Source organism: Anas acuta, chromosome 3 (genome assembly GCF_963932015.1).
Source record: "Anas acuta chromosome 3, bAnaAcu1.1, whole genome shotgun sequence".
NCBI lineage: Eukaryota > Metazoa > Chordata > Aves > Anseriformes > Anatidae > Anas > Anas acuta.
In genome coordinates, this window is record NC_088981.1 from 27,761,803 (window position 1) to 27,788,392 (window position 26,590).

General features: G+C 40.8%; 1 protein-coding gene and 1 long non-coding RNA gene across 16 annotated transcripts in view; one reads left to right on the forward strand and one right to left on the reverse strand.

Moving 5' to 3' along the window:
* Positions 1-26,590, reverse strand: part of PLD5 (phospholipase D family member 5) — a 177,515-nt gene that overhangs the window by 9,715 nt on the left and 141,210 nt on the right. For all 15 annotated transcript variants that reach the window (XM_068676321.1, XM_068676320.1, XM_068676327.1 and 12 more), the window contains 3 exons: positions 6,507-6,704; positions 2,430-2,569; positions 259-424 (listed from right to left, as the gene is read on the reverse strand). In XM_068676321.1, the coding sequence (XP_068532422.1) occupies positions 259-424; positions 2,430-2,569; positions 6,507-6,704 (504 nt within the window). The remainder of the gene's footprint in view (positions 1-258; positions 425-2,429; positions 2,570-6,506; positions 6,705-26,590) is intronic.
* LOC137853682 (uncharacterized) lies at positions 419-17,193 on the forward strand. Its single transcript, XR_011094659.1, has 4 exons — positions 419-1,108; positions 4,528-4,626; positions 5,095-5,234; positions 15,409-17,193. It is a non-coding gene; the product is annotated as an uncharacterized lncRNA (long non-coding RNA).

The following is a 26,590-nucleotide window of genomic DNA, read 5'->3' on the forward strand; positions in this document are numbered from 1 at the left end:
AGATGTAGTGTTTTATGCAAGCTGTCCCCCACACAGACTGCCTTTTGGCATCATTCTATTTTTCTGTCTTAATTTCAATGTCTGTTACTACTAGAAATAATTTCAGTTCACTATATTACAGTTCCTATGTTGTTTAATGAAATTTAAAGGCTTTGGTACAAACAGAGAATATTTTCCAGTTGTGAAGTTTTCTTGGTATTTTTGTGGGGTGTACAGGAGAATATCTTAAGATTTCAAACCAATATGGATTATACTTACAACTTTCAAACTACAACTTGGAACTTCAGTGCAAATAGCTTCGAGAGATGAAACAAAGTTAAAAGTAAGGGGATCTGTGTCTCTTGAGAAACTTATGAGAAGTCGAACTTTAATACTTCGTAAAACTAAAGCTTCTCTTATCTTCCCATCTAAATATGGCCAGTATCTGTGAAGAAAGAACACAGTATGTTCATATAACTTAAAAAAAAAAAAAAAGTTGGTTTTATCCAGTCAAGCCTAGAAGACATCACAGAGAGAACTATATACATTTACTTCATTAAATTAGAATTTATTTTTCTGTCTAAGAAATGCTGTTCTCACTGAACAGATCAGCCAGCATCCCTTTTTGTAGCATTCTGCCCTGCCATTGTGGGGACAGTGAAGCTATGGACAGCTGAGCTGAGCTGTTTTCACCCACCCATAGCTAGGAAGGTTGCTCCTGCATCACTGCTTCTATTGAGAGCAGTGGAGGGAGAACCAGCAGAAGGAGCTACAGCTAGAGGGTGCTGCTTACCTAACCCAGACAGAAGGATTTTCTGTTGCTTACACAAATAAGGGAACAGGGACACTGAATCCTCCTCTGACTGCTGTTCTCTCTTTGCCGGTGTACCATACAGGCAGAAGACTGGAATGTCTTCTGTTAATTTCCTGCTATGAAAAGGAGAGCTGTGCATGGTGCCTGCATCTGTTAGCAGCAGCAGGAGATGGGTTGCTTAAGGAGGATGCTACCTTTTCCTGATCAAGATGGGAGAAATATTCAACAAGTGGGATACTGGCCTCCATGGTGCTCATCTCCCACCTGTTGGGTAGCCTGTTCTTGCTAGTTCAAGCCTTGCATTCCTGACTCTTGGTGAGACTAGGTCAGGACAGGGAGAATTAGATAAATAAAAACACACTTCTTCGTTATTCCGGTAGTGTCAGGGCATTCAGCCTAATGAAATCTGAGCTCTTCAATGCCAGAAAATCTGGGAGCTGACAAGTTAGGGAAGCTGTGGCAGTGCCTCAAACACAAAGCCATGCTGCTAGGGAAAACGTTAAAAGAATTTACACAGGTGACTTCCTTGGAACTCTCTAATCCAATGGATTTCTGAATTGTTTGGGCATGAGAAAGAAAAAGGGAGGAACGTGGCAGGAGGTAACATAATCTGCAACACTGCAGCAGTACTAGATGTGAGGAGCCTTTCCAGCATGAAGGAGAAATGAGAGGGCTGGATGGTGTGAAACAGGTTCCTACAGCACTACCCCAGATTCTGTCAGTGTGACAGAGGCTGATCATAATGAGCTGATTTGAAAACCCCTCTTCTGGATTTGAAATAGCTCACACTTGATATCAGTCAAATCATTAAAAAAAAAGAAAGAACAAAACATACCTTCATGCAAAACTGGAAAAAAGCACATAACAACCATGTTTAGTTTGGCCTCGTGTTCAATTAAAGTGCACAGATGGAACAGCAAGCTTATGTAGCTGTTCAGTTCATAGCAAGCGTTACCAATAGAAAGAGGGACCACTAAATACTTGCCTTCTGAGTTGGATGGTTTTAGAACACTGGTGGTTTCAGTTTTGGGTCATGACTGCTTTTTAGTGGTCCATATAAACTGTGTGTTTAAAAGTTACTTAGTTTTGTTTGGTTTTAACATTTCTCTGTTCTTCAAACTACAGTGTAACTTAAAATGTAATCTGTGCTGTATTCAAAAATAGCTTACATATAGTTCAGTAAGGCTATGACATCTCCCATGTTTTAGATGAGAACTCACAGCATGTTTCTTCTCTCTTACACACCCACCCACTTTGTATTGGATAGCTGTATGGTATTCATAAACTAGCAGTAGCTGTGTTATCAAGGTAGTGAATACAATAGCATAAGAAATGGGATTAATGTGTAAGCAAGTTCTTGGACTCCTGGGTCTCTTGCAGGTGGTCAGACTAAACAAGTTCTGATCTCCTTTGATAGGCAAATCCAAAGCTTAGGGCCCAGAACTGGAAATGTCTTCTTAGGTCCCAATTCTGCTCCTATTTAAGTCAATGGCAGAACTCTCACTGATTTCAATAAGAGCAGAATTGGGCCCAAAGAAATTGGTCCACAATGGTAACTAATCTCCTCTGGGTTCATTTGCTCCAGCAGTTCGTAATGGCATTATGACAGTGTGCCAGCCTGGACATGGACACTCACCGTTTAGCATTTGTGTCGATGACGATCGGCAGGTAGTCCATGACAGCTATGTACACAAACTGTTTCGCATCATCGATAACATTGTATATAGCTTCAATATCCAGGACTCTGTCCTTTGGGCAGAAGAGTTTAGGTGAATTCTGTGAAGGCAAAAATTCAAATACTGCATTTAAAATACGGGGATAGATTTTTTTCCTCCTCCCCTCCTCATACCTCCTACGATAGCAGGTACTATTCTGAATTTTAGTAGAGAATATTAACTATATCTTTACCTGTTCTGCTGGAGTACTCAAACATACAAAGACTTATTTTTCAAGGCTTAGTTTTGCCTTGAAAACTTCATCATTTAGATATAACTGGTTAAAACACAGACAGCACAAGCGTGAAAGCAGCGCAGAAACTCTCATTGAAGTTTTCACATTTCAGAGAATTTTGTTGCAGAGTTCCAGGACTGGTTACTGTCAGATGGTCCTGTTTACAGTACCACACAGTCACCATTTGCTCAGTCACTGTTGTAGGGAGATGCTGCAGTTTTGCAAGAAACTTACCTTTAAAACCTAGCTTCAGGTATGGAGTAACTCTGTACCTGGCACTGTGCCTAGGGCAGCAGGGCAGCCAGGTGAAATCTCCCGGGGCCACCTGTCTGCAGCAGAGAGGCCAGGGAGCTTCTGCTCTCCTGCCCGAGCAGAGAGAAGAGGTGGAGCTGCTGCCACACTGCTTGCAGCTCCTGAGAGCAGAGGCTGCTAAAGGTTGGTCGCAGAGCGCAGGCAGGGGCCAGTTACAGCCTGCTGCTGCTGTACCACCTCACCTTTGTTATCTGCAAGGTTGGCATTCAGACATCTAGATGACTATGTTTTCTTTAGGAGGGGTTGACTTTTTTTTTCTTTCTATACAATACCTGTCACCTTAGTGCCTTAAGCCTTGATTGGTGTTAAAGATTTACTACAGATAAAGAAGTTAGTAAAATATGAGAAAATTAACAGTAGCAAGATTTCAAGACCAATATTCTGGATGCATTCCTGAACACTAAGAAAACAACCCAAACCTCCTATGTTTTATCAGCCGGTCTGGAAGATGATTTTGTTGCTAAGCAACATCACAGCCACGATTCCTGACTCTTAAGAAAAAAAGTTCAATGACTTAATGTTGTCCTTGTTGTTTTACACAGCACAAAGATGGAAAGCAAAATACATAAAATACATTTTTCAAAGAATAAATTTGGACTCACGAAGAAGTGTAAAGTGATTTTGTTAAACATACTTGATATCTAGTATCTGAAACAAAGAGGCTATTGCATGGTTCTTACGCTCAATATTTTCTTGAATAGAAATTTTAAGCTACAGCCAGAACAGCTAAAGAACAAAACTGTTAACTCATTCTCATTTTCAGATGCATTCACTACGAAGACCAGAAAGCCAAAGACATTTAGAAGAAAAACATTGGTTCAGCCTGTAACGCTTGTGATACATTTCCATTCATTAGCATTCTACTAGTTTGCTTGTGATATGGGCAACCCGCTCTGGTCATTTTAGTACTTTCTTGGTATTAGCTGGGCAGTACTTGATGTGCTGATGAACACCTGCCTGGCACATCTCTAACATAAGGAGGAAGTGAGATGTGTTTCCTAACGGTGCATATTTGATGGTCACTGTCTCCCTCCATACAGGCACAAGGCCTCTAACAATCTCAAAGCACATCATGTTGGCGATACACAGTGTGATAAACAAGATCCTTGGTTGGCAAGATCTCTAAATTCCTTCCTTGCCCTACACAGTCCTCATGCAGTAGCTATAGGGAGCTAATTCAGACCAGGCTGTTCAAGTAGGTTCAGTAGTAGGTAGGCGCTCCTCACTGTGAGCAGTTTTTTCCTATGGCATCAGAACAGTATATGTCAGAACAACGTATGTGGAAGTCATTTAGTTACATTAAAGCCCGTTTTGCAGCCTGTTCATACAGAAGAAAAGTTACTTTTTTTCTTATGATAGATATCCTAGTAACTAAACTGGCTGTGACTGCATATTAAGGTAACTCCTGGTATTGGACTTAGCTGATCTGAGCTTCTGAGTAGAATAACTCCTTCCTTTTGTTTTCTGAATAGGATTTCAAGACAAGAGGCCTTTGTCTCCCACAGAAAAGGAGAACACATCAGAGGGAAGAAGTGCACATTCTGCCAACTGCATGCAGAAGAGCAATTTCTGTAAGTCTGTGTTCACTTGTCTTTGTCTAGGATTCCGTGTCCCTTAAAGTTGGCCTTGCCCAGCTTTCACTACTGTGTACCCTTGCAGGAATGGCTTTCAGAAGGATTTCTCCATTTCTTACAGATTGCTTAGAAAGGAGTAGGAGTTCACACGCTAGTTCCAATAATGGCAACTACTTCAGGTGGAATTAATTTCAGAGCTCCTCAGCTATCTGTTAAAAAGGCAGTTTTCTAATTTAACCTAGTCTAGGGACTAGCTTAATCTTAAGCTAATGGAGACTAGCTTAATTAAGACTCTCCGAAATCAGTGGAAGTACATGTATCTTCATAAGACTATTAATTTCTGTCTGTCTCGGGCACTTCCAGATTTTCAGTCATTTCATTTTGGAATAGCTCTTTGTCTCTTGAATGACTTCAGGAGTGTTAAAATCCTGGACTCCCGACTTTTCCATGTCTCTCTCCCACCAGGTGAAGTTACCCTGCCCCATTTGACTGCACCACCATCTTGTGCTAGTGGCTCACACAACCTGTGTGCTACATACCTTGTGTTGTTTTAGACTTACCTGGCAATGAAATGGTGGGGGTTTCCCCTTGTTTTATGCAGAATGGTAAGTAACTCTTTATCATCTTCAGTATATTCCTGATTTTGAAGCTTCTTTTTAACTCACGTTATCTCCAAAATGAAAGATACTCTATCTTCCATTATCTCTATCAGCCTGTGTACTTTTTTCCAGTTTTGCTACATCACTTCTTAGATGGATGACTGTTCCATTTCTTCCCATTAAAAATACACACAGTGCTTCCACAGGGACTGCTACTTGAATTTTAGAAGTTTCAAAATACCATTTAAAAATAAAAGTAGATAATGTTCTACAGAAGCATTAATGCTCTGAAGGGAACAGTCAAGAGGACCAATATTTAGAAATAACACGGATAAAAATCCAAGTTCTGATATCAAGATTATTATATATAATTTTAGATATCTGATTTACAATTTATTTACTCCAAGTCATTCACCTTATATCCGCTAGTGCAAATAAATAAGCTAATTTGAAAGGCCTCCATATCATTTTCTGAATGCAAGAGGAAAAGCAAAATGTACAGAGAAGGAAAAAGAATAATGCACACGTTCTTCAGCAGTTTTCAGTCCTGTCAAGTTTCACGTCACAGAAATCAGAATGAAAAAAATAAACTGTGATTTGTTTGTTCTGCACCATAAAAAAAGGTAACACTTTTTAAAAAGCTTTCAACTATTGAAGTAACCACTTCTCCAGACAGCAGAATAATGCATAGGTGACAACCATAGTGGTCTTTTCTCTGTAGCTGAGTTTCCAGTCACTTGCATGAGTCTCATTGTTAATAGCTGCTTCTGGCTTAGTACATGACAGTAATGTGCATCTTTTTCAGTTAGGGCCAATTGAGAGAAATGCTTAAGTACAGGCGTAATCTACACCACATGTTCCTATTAATGATAATTTCCATCAGTAGTCCTGTTAATTTCTAATGGGTTTATATGCCTTTCTGAACACGTTTTGTTGTTTTTTTTTTTAAAACATTAGAAAAGAAAATAGAAGATATAAAAGCAAAGGTACTCAAGTGTAGAAGTAAAACTCCTTTTCTCCATCTTATGTCAAAGAGAACACAACAGTGTGTTCAGGACTTCATGCAGGGAACTGAAAATCTCTATCAGTGAAGAGACATTAGAGTTTTTTCATACATGCTACTAAGACCTATCTAACCCAGTCCAACCACTCTGTTTTTTAATAGAAGAGACTGTTAGGAGAGTAAGCAGATGTTATATTTCTGGTCTTCCAAAAGTCTGATGAGATAAATAAGATTCTTCCCTTCCCACCCTCCCCGCAATTCATTTCAGAACTTACCGACACAAAAGCTTCTGATTTAGTCTCATTCAGCTGCAGTGTCAGTTTATTCTGAGTATCGTACACTCCATATAGTCTCTTAGACCAACTTGGAGGTATTTTATTCTTGTATTTTAATGAACTGTACAGGGCAAATATCCTTTGTAAATCCAGGACGAGGCAGCTGCAGTTGTATACGATGACGCCAAGTTCCTTCATCTGTGAAATTAAAGGTTCATATTATTAGTGGTATTTTGGCTGAGGGTTCTGTAGAAATAGGCAGTAAGAACATCAACAGTTTCTGAAGGGTACCTTGTACTCAGCAGTATTACTGTCAACAACAGGAACATCCATAACAACACTTTTTTCAAAGGCAAAGGCATAAGCTAAATTTTCAAAGTCAAAAGCAGGCAAAAGCTGTAACAGGGCTTGTATGCGCAGTGTGTGTCGCAGCCTCACGCCCTGACAGAACACAACACACCTGGCAGATGGACACAACTCCAGAGTGATACCCGTTTATCACAGGCACCATTTTTCCTGTAGGTGTTGCTCAAACTTACTGCTTTTGGCTGGGGTGTTTTTTATTTTTAATTTATTTCTTGTTTACAGGAAAAGCATCCTCTCTGCTAGGTGACAGTTTCTTACTTCAGAAACAATTTATCTTCTCTGACATGCAGAAAATCTGAAAGCAATGAACTTATTTATTGGCTGAAGAAGAAATATGATGCTTCAGTTTCCAATACGAGGATGAAAAACAGGTTTTTAATACTCTGAGTAGCTAAATTGATTGTGCTATTATACGCAGCATTATCCAGTATAGAGTACAACCAGATAGCACACAAAAAGGTTTGATTCTCAGCTCCACCATTGGAATGGTATCTCACTAAGGTTCATCAGATTTCTGTTTGTCAGTTCCTTCACATGTGAAAACAGAAACGGTGAAGCACTTCAAAAGCAGCACCCTTCTCACATGTAGAAGCATGAGGAAAACCAGCCCAAATAAATACAGATACCATGGTACAATTAAATGCCTTAACCTTAACAGCCTTCCTGCTCCATTTACCTGAAGGTATGTCTCCTGATTATCCTAAGTCTTGTCAGAGATCTCATTAACTACACATGCCCAGTACTTCTGTGTTGATAGAATTTCACTTATAAGTGTATTTTCTGGATTCTGTTATCAAAGTGTTAACACACTCACACCCTCTCTCCCTTCTGTTGCTTTATATCATCTCAGGAAAGCACTGCTACAGGCACATATGCTATTGACCTCTCATTATCTGCATTTCACACTAGTTCAACCATCTCCAAAAATCAAGGAGACAACCTGCATGTACCTGTTGAAAAGCAGTATGTAGGATAAATATTTAAAGGACCCATGCTGCTTTTCTGCAAGCAGACTTTCTTGGTAGCGTGTCTTAGAAGTCTCTCTTGCATGATGAACAAAATAAGGAGGCTATGAACTCGCCAGCATGTTCATCCATTTAGCAGCACCAAAATTTCCTCGTTGGTTTCATTCCCTCAGATGAGTTCTCCACAATCATATGGGGGTAGTTTCTGGTAGGGACGTGTCTTTCTGTAAAGCCTGTGTGAACTCTGAACCCATGCTGTTATCTCAGAGCTTGTTCCTGCATAGCTCTCCCTGACTACAGATGAGAAACGCTCTGTATGAGTGGGTAGAGGAAGGGAAGTGAAGGATAGAGTTGAACCTTTGCTCTTTTTCTGTACTCTTTTTCAACAAATCCCAATAATCCGATGTGAAAGAAACGTGATGGGTGGCAGGTACTTCAAGTCCCTGGATTGAAAATACTGCATACATAAGAACATACAACTCGTAGCAATCTCATTCCCAAATACTTACTGAATAGTCCTGTGTCCCCCCCCCGCCCTCCCCTCCCCTCCCCCAGAACATTACCTAATAATCTTACTGCCTAACTATTAATATTTCCACTAGCTTCTTTAATTTAATTTAGAAAAAATACAAAATTTCTGTATTAGCCTGCACAACCTGCAATTTCTGGGTAGCTGGAAAACAGACTACTTACTGCACTGCAGCCTTCCTTTTATGAGTAAGCTGGTAAATTTATTTTGATGATAAATATAATTTATTCCATGCTGCGCCCAGCATCCTAGTCAAACAGGCTATTGGGAATAAAAGATGTTATTCCCAATAACATCTTTGACTTTTTTCCCCTGGGTGCTGGTATCTCTGGGGACACTCCTGTATTCAGCTTAAGGCCGTCCTGGTCCTCCACATGCTGTTTGTCTCCAAACATTTTTAACTATACGTTCCCTCCGTTTTCACTGTGTATCGCCAATACTCCTCTCTTAATTGCCAGGCACACCATTGCAAAGGACTTACTAATAGTATTCTGTTACATGTATCTGCATAATGTGATTTAATTGGCTTTTCATAGCCGTTACTTGATTCTGACATAATTATGTGGTTACAGTTTTCCTTTCATTTATCAGTCCCATTATTACTAGCCCACTTTATCCCTTCCACTAAAAGTAAAGATAAAACAATGTCCTAACAATGCACCAGAAGCTGCCAGCCTTGCGTCCATGTGTGCAGCTCTCCTGAGAGGAGAGCTTGCAGTGTCCTCCCTGTCGGTGCACTAGGGGATTGCCCTTCCACCTTAGTGCTTCTCCCGGTGGGGAGGTAAGGAGGAAGCCCAGCAGTGCATTTCAGTGCAGTTTGGCAGGCCACCCCACAGCCTGGTGCAGCTCCAGCATAGCCAGGCACTGCCAGCGGCCTCTGGACAGGCCCGGCTGCAGCAGCTGCTGGGCACCCTGGTGCAGGCTCCACACTCCCCACCCAAATCGCAGGCTGGAGCGATGCCAGTTCAAGATGCATTTACAGCACGCCCTGAACCCTGGCTTCCCATCATGTGGCATCTCACGGTTGGCTTCCCTGGAGGCAAGCGCTGGTGAGAGCTTTCCCTGCCTCTGAAGCTGTGAGGAGAGCTCTCCCCCACACGGGTGGTCCGTGGTACAGACTGGGCTCCTCCTTTCCCTCTCCAGGAAAACAGCTGCTCTTTCCACACAGCTGCCTGCTTTTATGGACTCAAGTTCAAATTTGCCAGAACTTGGGAAATAGATTTAAAGTTATCAGAAGAGGGCAGACAGCGACTCACATGTGTACTGTGCAGAGCTCATTTCCTTAGGAAAACAGGTTAGATGGCAGTCTGTTGGCTCGTTACAGTCTGGTTCAAGTGCCAGTCACCTTACAGCACAAAATAAGAACAGCACAAACAACGCACATTTGTATGCGTCAAAACCTCAGCCTCCTCCTCCCTTGTGGAATGACTCTAAGTCAGTTTGGAAACCAAAAAAATGTGCTGCTTCAGGAGCGTCTTCCACACCAAGCCTATTTTTACTCCCATACTCTGAGGTGAGGAGAGACTGCTCTTTTTCCAATTAATCACAGAGCCTATCATCCTGGAGGCACTTCAGAGAGTGGGCTGCAAGGATGTGGTGGTGACAGATTTAGTACGAAGGGGTATGTCATCTAGATAAGGGAAGATATTTTCTCTTCAGTTTGAGAGCTGCTGTTATTACGGACTATTCTTTTTTTCCAAACAGTCTCAGAGGAGAAGAAGAAAAAAGACTTATATTGAAAGAATCAAAATCTTTGTGTCAGTCCCTGACTGAATTCCAGTGACTGAAACCTGTAGCTAAGCATCGTCAGAGATACATTCTATGGTAAAATCCTCCAGGGAAAGAGCTCATAAAGCAAGGAAAGTATTTCTTCATCTTGAGTTTTAAAAGCAACTTACCCAGTAATGAAAGCATCAGTGAAAAATTAAAGTGAAGAAGGTCTCAAGAAATTAAAACCTTAATTAGTCTAAGGAAGATAATTCTGAAATGAAAATACTCGCAAATCTGATTGCCTCAAAATGGAACTGAAATACAAGGATGTGAAAGTCACAAAGTTGCTTGTGAGTGACATTTTCAGAGTATGTGTTGGGATCTGAGGATTGGAGTGGTTTCCTGGATAGGGAATTTTGAGTCCTCTCTTTCCCTTTTTGTTAAGATCCCCGAGTGCTCTTCTCAAAGAATGAAAAACACTGGAGCGAGTTGCTCCTAGTTCTTTCCCATGCCATTTCCATGTGTGCAGAGCAGCTATTAAAGGCTACCAAACCAGCATTTGTCTTTCTTGCCAGTAAGTGCTTTCTTAAACTACCAGGAGTGAATGGTTAACAAGGACTCAAGAAAAAATTAGAGTGGCTTACACCCACCATACAATGATGCTCTACCTACAGAAACCAGTTACGCTACAAAAAATAATAAATATGGCCTAGCTAGGAAAATGATTTTTATCACAAGAGGATGAATGCCTTACTGGACTGGACAAAAAGATTTCGCTAACAGAAATTTCTACTTATTCTTTCCTCTTTTACATTTGTAGGTGTCACATACCAAATGTGTAAAACCAGGGGATAGAATCTAAAGCAATACAGGTGTGGACCCATCACGCTAAGTTCCATAAACTGAGAAACAGTAAGACTTTGCAAATATATTTGGATCATGGGTCAGGGTGGCACATTATGTCCTTAGCCTGCACTGCACAGACCAGACAGTGTGTTCTATATTTACCTTGGGATACACTCTAGGAAACAACCCCACTGTGTAGGCAAGGTACTATCTGACCTACATAAGAGTGGCACAATCTGGTTCACAGCTTGCAATATCTGCGTTGTGGTAAATGTAGCAGGAGGCTTCAGAAAATTCCATATTCTAAACTCCTGGATTATTCTAATTCTTTCTTCTAAAAATGTTTTTAATGATTGTTCTCTCTCAAGCCTGATCATGAAAACACTGTGCAGCACTCCTGAGGCATTAACTGCCATTTGCCCAAAAGCTCTGTCAACCTCCAGGTGCCAGGCATCCATTGCCTGTGTTAGAGAAACACTGGATTAAACTACAGGTAGTCTACTGAACATTAAATTTACTCAGTAGACCTTTTATATATAGGACTGTGTGTGCATTTGCCACCTGTCTGCCATTTGCCTATGTTTGAAAATGTATTTCATTATCCTTTTAGACCTGTGGGGTTTTTAATGACCAATTTCCAAACGAACGACTGAGCAAAACCAGAATCACAACACTGTAGGCTAACAGAGTAACAAAAAGCATGCGGTACTGATATATCAATTACTAAGGTTTGAAAAGACCTAAGAATTTCTGTAGCTTCTAAACAAAAATAATAAACAATGCATTAATTACCACCTTAGAGCAGACCACATACATTTTCAGGGGTACACTCACTATCTTTTTGTAAAATATGCCATAAACATGTGGTTAGCCTGTGCTCCAAACACACGATTCCTTTTCGCTTGGTGTTACCAGCATCACCTGTCCCCTACCGCAAGCCTTCCTCTTGTTTTCATCTGGTAGCAGTTAATGCTGAGCAAATCTTTTCAGATCATACCTAGCATCATCTTAAGGCTGCCTTCTACATGGCTGTTTGGCACCTCCTGCCAAAATCTGCTGTTGATACACGGCCAGACACAGGTGACACTGGCACGGGAACCTTGGCGGTGGTGCCGGAGGGGGAGGGTGCCGAGAGGGGAGCGACCATCACCAAGGGAGAGAGAGGCAAGGAGATTTGAGAAAGGTAAAAGCATTTCGTGTGTAGTAGTGTTTGACAGGACTGTTGTAGCAGACTTGGCTGTAACAGGATTACAGGAGCCGTGCTCATCACAAATTCATTAGGTGTAACAGACCCCACTCAGGTAGCTGCCACTGTGATGTACAACAAAAACGCAACCTGCCTCTGAAGAGGCTGTGAAGGCTGCAGCACAGCCTGCCTCTCTCACGCAAAACAGATGCAGGTATTAGAACCCACCAGAATAGCAAAGCACATACCTCAGCTAACACTTCACTAGAAATTGTAATCTATCCTTGTGCATCCTGAGCCAAAACACTCCCCTCCGTGCTTGGCTAGTAATACACTGCCGAGGCTTCACGGCTTTGTTATGTTAAAAACAAAAGATAAAATTCAGTGAAATCCAAACCCAGCACAGTCCTGCTTCTATTTTTTTCCTTCCACATTGATAAGAACATGGGACCAATGCTACTGTTGGGAAGTAATACATTAATACAAATGGTAAAGCACTATATTCTCAGGTGGTGAGTAAAACTCTGTCTCACGTAAGGTGACTGTAAGTGTAAAATCTAAATTTACAGCATCTGTGGATGTAAAAAAATTGTCTAGGGCAAAATTATTTTTCTTACTTGAGTTCCCTGTTATTCTGAAAACCTCGTAGTGCTTTTGATTTAGGAATTCAAACATTAAATTTTGAAATTAACTGTTACAATAATACTATTGTTCCTGTTTTCTGTAGGCAATTTCACTGAATAAATGGCATTTTGAAATCCCTAGAATTTAACTCAACCATTCTCCAGCAAATCACCTTGTAAGACCTGTACCTGGCTCTCTCTTGTGCCTGGCCTATGTCCCACAATTGCATAGATGGCACCAGAATCTTCAAACGTATCACATCGTCTTCTGAGACTAGCTCTCCTGGGTGGTTTCTTTGCCAAAATATAATACTTAGAACAACAGCAACAAAGTCTCAACAATACCTTTGGAAAGGTTAACAGTTTACAGGCCTATGCGAGTTAAAACATTGAATCATAAGAAAACATAAATAGAGCCGCGGTCTAGTATTCTGCCCAGGTACTGTACTTGGACATTATTGAGAATAGGACGTTCAAGTTTCTGCAAGGTCCAAATGTAGGTTAAAAAAAAAAAAAGTTGATGAACAATAATAGAATCACACAGGACATACAAAGTCAAGAGTACATTCAAGAGCATGTAGCTCACCCTTGAAATTTGGACAATAGCAAGTTTATCCAAGTTTAACACTCTTACTAGGAGAGCAAATGGGGGAGCTTTACCACTGCAGCACTGACAAGGGCATTTTAAAAATCTTTGCACATGAAGAGACTTTCTAGGCTCATGACTTTCTAAAGACTACCACAGTAAAGAAGAAAATATTACCAAGCTATATGAAAGACAATATAACCAGCCCCCTGAAGGCATTAATAACCCTCCTTTCTACAGAAGGTTTCAGTAGCATGCAGTAAAGCCACCTTTTCAACTATAAAATGAAATATTGAGGGTGCTGATTCAGTATCTACAGCCCATTGCACACCTGCATGAAATAGGGATGTTGGGGAAAAACAATTATGGTCATGTAAATAAAGGTTATTGCAGCATCCATCCACAAATTAACGTTTCAGAGAGTTTTTGTGTCTGTGTGTCATTTCTGCACTTTGGCAGCTTTAACATGCTGGTTCAGTATTAGAAGAATTCTGCCTAAAGAATTCTTTAGTTTTGTTTCTTCCTGAATCAGCTTTCTGAACTGGTAGAATTTCACATGCACCATGGTCCAGTCTGGGAGCTTCCCAATTCTGGGCTACTCCTAGTCCAGGCTTTTCTCCAAGTGAAGTTGCTCACTCCAGTGACAAGCCAGTGCCTACCCCCAACATTGTTACCATCCGAGGCTAAAGGTTAATTCTCCATCATCTCGGTTCTAAGGGATTTGAAAATAATTGGCAGGCAGATTTATACTGAACTAGAAATAAGATCCCTTCCACTTGACATCAAAATAAAGTCTCAGCCTGAGCTGGGAACTTGATCCCATCAGTGAAAATGGAAAACTGTCATTCAAGTCACTGTGCTGAAAATAAACCTCAACGCGTGACCGAGGAGAGAGAATGCATTCGATACGCAAGGCACACAGCATTTGCACTGAATGTCAGAATAAAGCCGTGACATGCTCTCACAAAAAGAACGGACGGGACGTACAGATGGACCAGCTGTGCCCTGATAACGTGCATTTGAATTGGCAGCCTCTATCCCTTCACTGGTCTCTAATTCTCACCTTCAGTCAGCAAGTCCATTTGATATATCACCGGTCTGTGGGTCTTGCCAATTGAAAGTTCCATGGAAACTGCGACTTCATACTTTATTTTTACTTTATTTCCTAATGGTAAAAAGCTGCTATGATAAGGCATAGAAGATAATTCAAGAACTGCTAATTTTTGTGTCCAGTTCCTTTTTTTTTTTGCTGGTCCACACACAGGTCAAGAACACAGAATTGCACAGTGATGCTCTGCTAATTTCCACTTCACCTTACATTCGGTAGATGGTCCTTCCATTATTCTGCACAGCACCCTGATCTTAGGGAAACTTTGCTCAATAACAGTCGGTTCAGCATTTCATCTCTGCTGAAAGATACTGCCACAGAGAGGCAGAATAAGCGAGGCATGCAATGAAGGGGGTCTTTCTTTAAAATGGCATGGCTTAAAGAGAACTTTGTGGGGAAGAGATAGCAATGCTGCTTCAGAGCAGAAAATGAGAAATCCCATGTCCTTGCCACATTAGAAAACACAACCATTACAATTTTTATGTCAGCCATCTGCTCATGGATAAAGAAAATCCATCAAAAATATATGCATTCATACAAATAGAATAAATAACATTTGTTTAAACCATGGACCGCTGTGTGGTGATGCTCACGTAGAACTCAGTGCTGAGAGTGGAAGTTTGGGCTTTGCTGCTGCTGTTGATGATGCTCACCAACAAACCAAGTGTGACACATCACTACTTGTCAGAGAAAGCCAGAAGGCAGAACTGAATCAGTTAAAAATTCCTTGCTATGTATACCATCAGCATAATTAATATCACTTGGCATAATCACAGCCTAATTTATCATTTTCAAATGACTTTTCAGTTTACAGTTTCATTACCCCCTCAAAGCAAGCACAAGTGTCTCTTCAGGGAAAAACCAAACTTGAAACTGCAAGAAACCATTTTGCCAGAATCACATTTGATTTATTTCTTGTTTTACTGTAGGAAATCTAATTAATGTGAATTCTAATTTGATTCTCTTTCTTTTTTCAAATGCAGTTTTTGTTCCTTATATTAAAGAAAAGCACAGGCTAGGAAGAAAAGGACCTCATTGTGCTGGCCATCATTTCACCGCTGGCAAGCCGCAGCACATTTTGGTGCTGGTGTCACTCATGAAATTCAACAATTCGCTACCTCACTGGAACCATAGAAAATCAAAAGGTGTTCTGAAGGAGCCTGCTAGCTTCTGGAAAAGCCTGGAATCTCCTTTACTGCACACATGCGCATACATCCCACTGCCTCTTTGCATCTCTCCTGCATCAGAGCCTGTATCACCCTCCTGTCAGCCCTTATCTTGCAGCCTCCTCACGCAGCTGGAAACCACAGCACGAGCTCTTAGTATTTGTTCTCATCCTCAGCAGTGCTGCAAGGGGCAGCCTCCCTACGTCTTCTGCTGTACGACACTGAGAGGAGAGCACAGAGGACTGGCCTCAGAATAAAGGCAGTATTTATCCAAACCTTTTCTCTCAAAGCACACGGTTTCTTTGGGGCTTTCAGATTCGCGGGCATCAGGGAAATGCAGCAGCACGTAGTTTTGACTAATTGGATGCATTATTTATAACATCACTGACACACACACAGGGTTTTCATTTTACATACTGAATAGAGATTGGTGGCAGGCGTGCTGTGGACACAAACTGGGACAATGACATTACATATGAATTACTGCTGTAACTGTTCAGCCTTGCCAGGCTACCTGATCAGACTTAGAAACCTCTTCCCTTGATGTCAACGGAGGGCCAAAGGCTCTAATTAACTTCTGAACCTTGATTAAATGAAGTATACAGGGCCTTGAGGTAAGTTAGAAATCCGACCAGTTTAGACAGGTAATTTAGCAAAATATTACACAGGCAGCCCCAGGATAATGGCTAGCCGATATGAAAATGTTTCAGAAATCCATGCTTGCTCTTTGTTCATATTCTTTTTTAGTAGCCAGTTTACTATTTTTGGTTGCTTCAACAAGGAAGCAATCTCCGCTGTAAAGATGTGGGCTTGCTATATTCTCCTAGGAAGAAAACTTGGAATTAAATTCATATATCATATTCCTGTCTCCTGACCCTAACTGCAGAACACATTGATGCGCGTTGCCTTAGTTTCACTGTGTTCCACTTACCTTTGGGTCATCTGAAAAGCCTCCTGGTACTTGGTTAACTGGATTCAGCTGAGGTGTCAGCTGGCTGCCACTACATAAACAAATAGTAATAATACAAGCTGTGTCTATATCATCATGGAAAGGGGGAAAATAAATCTGTTTATTGTTTAAGGAGAAAAAAACGGGTCATGTCCTATCTCAAACATGGCAGATGTAACCCTATATATGTAACAGTGTATTTTCTTAATAATGTTGTATAACAGCCCATGTGCAAGAAGCCGAAATTCTGTGTCAAAGATGTCAGAGATCAAATATGCTAATAAAAGCATGGTATCTACTTAAATAGCTCTTACATGAGTTAACATTGAACAGAATGAAGAAGAAACAAAAAGCAACTGTGAGAACATTGTCTTAATGCCATTGCTGCCTGCAATGTTGGGTAATAATCACTTTATAGGAAGAGGAAGGAAATACCTGAAAAGATACCTGAGGATATGTTATTCCAATTCTGCATCACCACTCACAGTCTGAAAACTGGAAAATACATGTATATATTTTTTTTTCTCACATAATTTCTGTTTGAGTTGTTATGGCACGTATAGATTTAAAGGCAATAAAATACCAGTCACAAAGATGATAAAAATGTTTCCAATACGCTACACTAATAAGCAGAATGTACATCACAAAACTGTTTTGTGTGTTTATGATGTATATACATGGTATATACATGTGCTGTACCCATGCAGCAGAGCTACACACAAAATGATTTGCTACCAAAGAAACGTACCATACCATTAAATTTGAAAGAAATGCTAATTAAATCATTATATTACAAAACATTAAAATATATTTAAAACAATAATGTATAAAGTAAATAAAATACATTAAAATAACAAAATAAAATAAAAGATAATAAAAATAATTAAACCATTATATTACACAAGTTTCCCCAATAGAGGAATTCTCACAGCTTGTGAAACCTCCTGCAGACACCCCTCACACTTCTGTTTGCCCATGCTGCCCGCCCCATGCACCTTCCTCAAGCAGTGGTTCAGTTTGCCACAGAGCAGTTCCAGGCAAACACGAACGATTTCACTGCTTTGGTGAGTGTTGTTTACTTCGCAAAGTTAAGAAAGGTACCTGCACGATGACTTCCGAATTCTGCCTTAATGTTTGTGAAGACAATATCAAAATCTGAACAGGTTTAGAGGTGCTGTTAACTCTGCACATTCATATGGACGGACTGCTTTGTCACAATCTATTCGGTTCTGCTTGCAATTAGTGTAGCATATAGGAAGATGAGGTTTTATGCTGCACTTCAGAGCCATTATTCCTTTCACAGAATGACTGAAATGGTTGTCCTTCCTCGCTGTACTCCTGGAGATCTATGGCCCTGTATTTCAGCCTGATTTACCATGTCTTTTTCACAGGACAATACTAAACCCAGTTTTCCCTGAAAGGCTCCCTGTTAAAACAAGGTGGCTGGGCTGCTGCACTGGGGAACCTTTAGGGGTTGAGGCAGCTGTGCATGAAGGTGTTTGTCTAGAAGAGAGCTCTGTGCAATACCGAAGTACACACATGTGGGTGGAACCACTGACATACCGGGAATATACATTCATGATTATTTTAATGTTGTTATTTTAATTGTTTACTTGAACGAGGCTGATCTGATGGGGTATGCTAATAACTAATCCCTCTGAGAGGAATCCGCCTCCATTCATTAACATTACTGACCAAGATTAGTTGCCAGCAAGTTCTTGTGGGAGATGACAGAACAGGCTGTGGTGCATTAGCTCCCCCCGCAGAGATTCAGCTGGGTTTTAATGAACAAGTTCTCTTTCAGCACAACATCAATCACATCCTTGGGAAAGCAGGGAATTTACAGCCTTTCTTCTATCCACGTAAGTCTACTTATTTCAGACTGTACCACCAGCTGTTGAGCTTGGTGCTGGGACCACTGGATCTGAGTGTAGGGTCTGTCAGTTGTCCAGAACAGGCATCGGTCTTTAGAGCTGTGACTCTGGAGATTATCTACCCCTTGGATGCTGAACTCCAGCTGTAACTTTGCACGAGCCAGCCCTGCACAGACACACAGCACAAACACGTTTGCTCTGCCCGTGCAGTTTGGTTCAGACTGGAGAGCAGAGGTGCTCAGCCAGGCGCTGCCCCACTTTGTGCAGGCGGCCGGCAAGCTGCGCCAGCACAGACACCGCACAGCCCCTCTCTAGCACAGTGCCCGCAGGAATACACCTTACCTTTCTCAGCACGTCTCACTTTTTCAGGGTTTCTTAACGTGGATGAAATGACAGGATTTGCACTTGTAAACATGCTTGGTTGCAGGGCCTACGAACTCAAGTCGAGCCCAGTTTGGGGCCATCTCCTTTACTGTTCACTGCAGACAGGCCTTACAGAGACTTGCTGGAAACAACTCTCACCACAGTGACCAATGCCTTTTATTTTTTGCCTCTTCTCAATAGTTTAACCCTTAGGCTACTGAGTTTTATCTCTTAAGCTTTGACTCCTGCAAGCACGTCTCAGCAGTACTGTCAGTTCACCACTCTGCCTGCCTGTTTTCTTCAGGACAGCAGCAGTGGACCTTAAAGCTGCCAGCAGCATAGTTGTCTCGATGATTTTTCTGTCTTCTGTATGATGGCATACAGTGTATGCCGCTGAGATCCTGCTTGCCTGCAGTTCCCTGCACGCTTCTAGAACTCACCCAAAGCTCTCGAGCCCTATAATCCTAATGCACTGATATTATTTGTCAGGTATCTGAGGGACCACACACAAACCAGAGCCAGAGACACTCTCTTTGCAAAATCTTCTTTGACTCAGTTGTTTTGAAATGTAGTAATGACATGGCAAGTATTAAAAAGAAAGCAAGCAATTAAGAGGTTATTTTTTACTGGAGAAAAACATTTTTCTTTGGACTTTGGAGCTCCAACTACATGAGTATCCCACAAAGTTTTGTAAAGAAATGACTAACTGTTCAAAGCGGATGTTTCATCACGTTCTGTAGGCTTAATTTTCACTGATTTATCCAATTTATTACTGATTACTCCAATGGTAGGTAAACCTGTTCTACTGAACTTTCACAACAAATAAAAATGAGAAAAAAATAGGTATCTAATTTAAAAGGCCAGAGAGAGTGATGAGCACGCTCCTACAGTTAACAGAAATCAAATAAAAATATGCAGCAAACTGGGGTTTGCCCTGTCTGACACTAAATGCAAAGACACAATGCATATGACATGTGGGAATAGAGCACGACATAAGGAGATCTATGCTAATGGGAATGCTGCAGCACTCGGGGTAACGCCTTCCTATCACCTCACAGCTGGGGATCTAGAGGAACTATCAAAGCCGGCAGAGCATGGGAAGTCTTTTTGGCTTGAAGGGCAAGGAGAATATACAGCTCCAGGCTGTTTGCACTCTATCAAAAAACCAGAAACCCGCAGAAGTAAGGAGGAACAAGAGCACTGCCAGGCAGCAACAGAAACACTCACAAAACACAGCGCAGCAGCCACGTTACCAATATTCCTGTCCGGCTTTAACCAGCCTTCTGTTTGCATTGCACATAATGCTAGTGAGAGACAAAACAGCCCATTTGCTTCACTGAGGTTCATTTGTAAATACTGGATGGCCGGGTAATAAATTTCAAGCATAGTAAGCCTAATGGGCAGGGCTGACTGTCCTGATCTACTGGATGTAAAACCAAAACAAAACGGGTCTGTCTCAGTTAAACCAAAACACCAGGCTTCCAAAAATACAAACCCTGCACCATGATAAATACACATCGTGAGTTCTGCACGTTTCAAGGGCAGTATGTCTCTTGCCGCATCCCCACTCAGAAGAAAAGAAGGAAAAAAAAAAAAAAAAAAAAGACAAAGGAAAAGGGAAAGTTGCTATCACGGAGAAATAGACCGGTCATCAAACTATTCTAGATTTGATTAAAAAGGGAGACCCTGGCCAAAAGCTCTTAGCAAAAAAACAGTAAATATATTTTCAGTCTGTCTTTTGGAAGACAAGCTGTAATAACTTCACAGCAGAGCTTTGACAATCCAACTGGCTTTCTGTAGTGTGAGATGTAAAAACAAAAAAGGAATTTAATTGTCAATACAGCTCTGTAATATCTACTGAGACACATTTTTTTCACATCTTGACTCATCCACCTGTGCTTATAGATCTAGGTTGTGTTTTTATCATACCTTTATAATATTAGCTAGTTTTGGAAATAATCCCATTGAAGTCAACTGGATTAGCAGCATGAGTATTTTCAGGATTGGATCACACAGCTAATAACATACCCAAACTTTTGGGAAGCAGATATTCTCTGTTAAACACAAGGGATAATATTTAAGACAGAAATATGAATTCAGATGGAATATACAGGTATTCTGCTGCATGTACTTTCAGTACAACATTTGTCTGTCTGAGCTTGCTTGAACCCCACTGGATGATGAAGCTGAAGGAGCTGTGTTTCAAGTTATTCGACTCTTGAGACTGCGCTCAATTTACTAATAGCGATATGATACTGAACACCATGGGGACAGTAAGAAAATTAAGCAAATTATTAGAAGACAGTTAGGATTGACAATGGTCTGAAGTGCACATTAGGGACAAAACTGTAGCTCATACAAGAGCAGCATTCTATCAGAGGAAACTCTCAATATAATGTTTGCTTGAGTGAAAAGATGCAATTCCACTAAATGTCAGACAAAGCATCTTATCTCAAAAGGACCAGATGCACCATTACATAGCTTCAAGAGACTCATTTAGATAAAAGTTCAAAAAAATGACTGACTGATTATAGCATGCTTTTTGCGCTGTGCAGTTCTGTAAAGATAAGATGCAACTGTCATTAACAGAAATTGCAAATGTACAGATCCTGCCTCAGCCATCAGATTGGAGAGGCAACTCTACTATAGCAAGATTTTTTGAAAACAAATGAGATCATCATGATGTACTTTAAAGCGTATAGAAGTCCAGTACTTACTACACAGTGTTCTTATGGGAGGATAATTTAGGTCACGTAAATAATTAGAAACTACGGTTTTTAAAGACACAGTTTGAGGAAATGATCATTGCCCTTTACCTGAGAGGGAAAATGAAAATAAAATGCTCCCAGCAGCATTCAAGAGCCTCATTAATTGTGGGAAAGTTATGGTTTGGATCTGTATCCCCTGAAATGGAGGCCAAGAGAAGGAGGAGGAATCATCTGTGAGGATGAGTGACATTACCTCCCAAGGGCTGCTCTTGAGCTGACAGGAATAGTCCTCCACATATACCTGGAACAAGACTTTTGAGTAAAGAACTAAATAGATTGTATCCCAATGATTTTAACCCCTGAGCAATCAGAGGATTGCTCCTCCAAAATTCCCACAGCACCAATTGCCTCCAAAATTCCCTTTGTGATGGAGCCTGGAGCACTGCGTGCAGCTCCAGGGCCCCAGCACGAGGACAGGGACCTGTTGGCGAGAGTCCAGAAGAGGGCCACGAGGAATAGCAGAGGGCTGGGGCACCTCTCCTATGAAGACAGGCTGAGGGACTTGGGGCTGTTCAGCCTGAAGAAGAGAAAGCTCAGGCGAGACTTCATTGCGGCCTTCCAGTACCTGAAGGCGGCCTGCAGGAAAGCTGGGGAGGGACTCTGTCAGATAGTATAGGGATAGGACAAGGGGGAATAGCTTTAAACTAAAAGAAGGTAGGTTTAGATTAGGTATGAAGAAAAAATTCTTCACTGTGAGGGTGGTGAGGCACTGGCACAGGTGCCCCATCCCTGGAGGTGCTCAAGGCCAGGCTGGATGGGGCTTTGGGCAACCTGATCTGGTGGGAGGTGTCCCTGCCCATGGCATGGGGGTGGGAACTGGATGATCATTAAGGTCCCTTCCAACCCAAACCACTTTGTGATTATTTGATTTTCAGTTAACATGCACAAAAAGTGTATCTTTTGTCTGGTTTGTTTCTCTTGAATAACTGTAGCGTTCTTAATTTCAGAAAAAAAACGGAATCCAATATACTTTCATTGTAAGTACGCATAATGTAGCTTATTCATGTTTACCAATAAAAAGCGTAATTTTACTTATCTATTCTATCTTCAGATGCTTAATAAACCTTTTCAGAATAATAGTCATAGCTCTCTGACATCTCATACAGCTAATTTCACTGTTGATTTGATTGAATAATTAGCAGAATAAATGAACAGGCAACTTATCTGTAATTATTTAAATGCAATTGATAATTCATACTTGCTACAACTCTGGTGTACTTTAGAAGTCAGTTTACCTGTAATCTATTTTGGCCCTCTAGTAAAGCTAATGTCTCAGGTGCATCAGGTAAAAACCTAACTCCTCAGATAAAACAGGTCACTGTTTCTAAATTGATAGTGTTGGTACAGTTTATCTAATTTTCTAATTAGCTTAAATTATGTAGATACAATCACTAGTTTCTGATTTATAACCCCAAGGGATTAAGAGGAACATGGAGAGGAAGCTGCCTGAAAAGGAAATGGTGCTGTTTCATAGTCCTGCCTGGTAGCTGTCACTTTTGAAAGCATTGCAAGGCACTGTTGGGAGTCAGCAAGAACAAATAATTGATCCTCTGCAGCACAGATGATTAGATAAACTTTGCTATTCAAAACGCCGCCTGAAATAACTTCATGTAAGAAGCAAAGTCAGATAACTTTTACACATGAGACCGAGCCTAATTTACCAAGAATTAATGTCTTCCTGAATAAATACAGTGGTGATGACATCAGGTATTATTTTCTCAGTCCTCTTTCAGAGGTGTTTTTTGTTTTTGTTTTTGTTTTTTTTTTTTTTTTTTGTCGTTGTTGTTGTTCAGTTGGTTTGCCTTGTATGTTTTTTTAAGGTAAAGAAAAATCAAATGCCTTTCTGAAATCGTACTTTGCGTTGGTGAAAGAAATCACACAAGGAATGCAATAGACACAAAGTAAACAGGGAAAATGAAAGCAAATTCACACTTGCATTTTTTGTTTTCCCATTAAAAATTATGTTCTAAAGCCATTCAGCCTAATTTGGTCTGAATTTAGAACAATCAGAAGAGTGAAGAATCTAAAAAAATATACTGATTTAAGAGGCAACTGAAAAAAAAATAAAATCCTCTGCTAGCAGTTCTTACACAGCTAACTGTAAGAGAGAAAATTATGTCCCTGCTTAGGAACTTTTCCTCACCATCAGCTGAGTCACAATGTAGGATTTTGGGGGAAAATCCTTTCAAGATGTCAGAAGCAAGATAGAGAAAATGACTACTTGCAGAAGATCTGGATACTGGGGTTCATTTAAGAACCAATCAGATGACATTTTTCTAACTACTTGATTATTTTGCAAGCACACTCCTTTGCTCTCCACTCCATGCTACCTCCCTGCAGGGAGGTGGCTGCTGGCCTGGGATGGCAGCACAGAAAGTTGAGTCCATCCCTGCTGTGTGGTTGCTCACCATTGCTCATCTCGACCATCACCTTTCCCCTGGCCTCCATCTCCTCCTAGCTCTTTGATCTCCAGGATCTTGCACCTCTACCTCTTCTAGGAACTTTCCTCCAGCCAGGAACCTCACCTATTTTCAGGTCTACTTCTTCACTACTTTTTTTTTTTTTTCTTTCTTTCTTTCTTTTTTCTTCCCTGAGAACATTTCTTCCCAGCACTCCTTCTTTTTCTGGCACACTAAAACTCACTTTTTTTCCTCAATCTAGGCAGTTTGTGTGCAGATGCACAACATGTGAGCAGACTCCCAGTTGGTGGTTCTGACTTCATCTCCAGTAACTGGAGGACTCTGGATGTGCCACTTCCATTTAGTCCACGTGTTCATAACCAGCCCTGTAGACCACGTAGACCAGTTAAAGAGAGCAACCAGCAGGCATCTTCAGAGCTCAAAATTTGGACACTAACTACCTCACACATACATCCATTTACATGTTACTTGCTAGCACTGACAATTTAAGCTATTTTCTAGACTACGACACAACAGTAGTCAATATTGGCTTGATTCCACTTCCAGCGAAGACAATCGGATTAATTTTTACTTGTTTCAATGATGTCCCATAATAGAATTTTCCAAGGGCTGATTATTGCACGTAAACATATTTTTCTGAAATGGTTGAGCTAATCCACCACGGTTGTTTGCCCACTGGATTCAATTATTCATGTGTGAATAATAAAGCTTTTCCAAAAATGTTGTTAGCAATGAAGAGCTGCAGAAGTGTATTTTGGGCCGATTAGAGGTTCTGTTTGTACTACAAACCTCATGTTCCTTAAGAGAATTAAGGAGTAAAAAAGCATTTTCAAACTTCGCTGAAACTATTTGAGGCAGTCATGGAGCAAATGAAACATAATTCTTTTTTTGTTAGTTCTTGTTCTTTATTAATATTATGGTTGATAATTTATTTTAGTTTATTTTAGTTGCATTAATAAGCTACCTGGTCAAGTAACTAGAGACTAGAATACAGCACCACATCGCCTTTGTTTTTACTAGTGTAAACCGCAGGCAGCAGTTAATCAGTAGATGTATAGAATTTCAGGTAGCATTGAATGAATCCTTTCTCAATCAAACATTTTAGAATGCATGTGTGTATTTTGCTGACTAACAACAGATTTCAACACATCATTAACGTAAATATACACTAAAATAGACTACCCTACTGTAGCCCAAAGGTGCTGCCTGACTTGTTCAATGGTCACAAAACATCTTAGGCAAGAGCCTGGGAATGTTGCGAAGATACTTCATCAACTGCAGCAATCACTGACTGAGCGTCAGTGAAAGCAGAAGGCAGAAGTTGTACAGAGGATCACACAGATCTCTCAAATGAGATAAAAAGCTCAAAGTGAGATTGAAAATTTTACCTTTACCATTTCCCTCTGTTAGCATTCCCCTAAATCACATTTTGCAGGGAAAATGGTACTACAAGCCTTCCTATAATTCTTTCAGGTTCACCAGCTTGATGAAAGACTTGTTTATACAGTTTTTGCACCATTTTATCAGTTTACAAAATTTACCAGAAAAAAAATAGATCAGTGGAAACATTATTTCACTGATGCAATTTTACACATTGTTACTATATCTAGGAAAGTGATACCTCTCTAGGAGAGCAGTAAAGATCATGGCTGCCCTGGTCCTAAGAAAACAAAGAAAAAAAAAATATTGAGAACAAAAATCTGAACGCCACTACTATAAAAGGAGACTGGTAAACTTTTAAGGAAACCATCACTATTAGTGTAGCAGTTTATGTCCCTGTCCAGAAACAACTCTTCAGAGCAGCAAAAATAAAATAAATAAAATAAGATAATCATGAAAGCAACTAAACAAAATTACACATTCAGTAAGTGTTGATGCTGCTAAGCCAGAGCTTCAAACAGAAGAGGAAGGGTGTTTCTCACCCCTGGGTTCCCAGTTCTTATCCACCTCAACCACCATGCTGCACCCCCAGCCTCTGACTCAGTCTCTTGACTGAAACTCATTTCTCAGGCCCAGCTCCCAGCCGCTTGTCCCTTGTCTGCTCAACAGCCCTCAGCTTTATTTTCCTGGCACATCATAGAATTTCTCTCCTCCTAACTGATTTTGCAACTTTCTCAACACCTGTGTAGTCTCCATCTTCCCATTTCAACAAACCTGTCCTGCAATTTAACCTGCCTGGCTTCCTCCCTTAGCTAATTTCAGTTTTCCCTGGGATCATTGTTATTCAGCATCTTCCTTCCTTCCGACACCTCCCCAGCCTCATTATCTCTCCGTCACAGCCTCCTGCTGGTTCCTCATCCTCCTCACTAACTGTCTTTCAGTCTTGCTAGTGTTTCTTTACAGTTTCAATACAAGCAACCATTTCCCTCTGGGTCCAGATCAGCCTCGTTTACCACTCAACCTCCCATCCTCCTCTTTGTTGGACCAATCAACTCCCATTAGACCTCTGGGCCCAGATCCTGTAATACCTGTCTGAATTTCAGTGGTGTTCCACAACTATCTGGGTCCCCTAGATGAGGTCCATGACCACACAAAAGCTCAAGGAATGAAATGTGACAGACAGAAAAGGACTTCCTGAAGAATTACTTTTACGTATGCATGAATTGCAAATTTTCAGTGGATTAT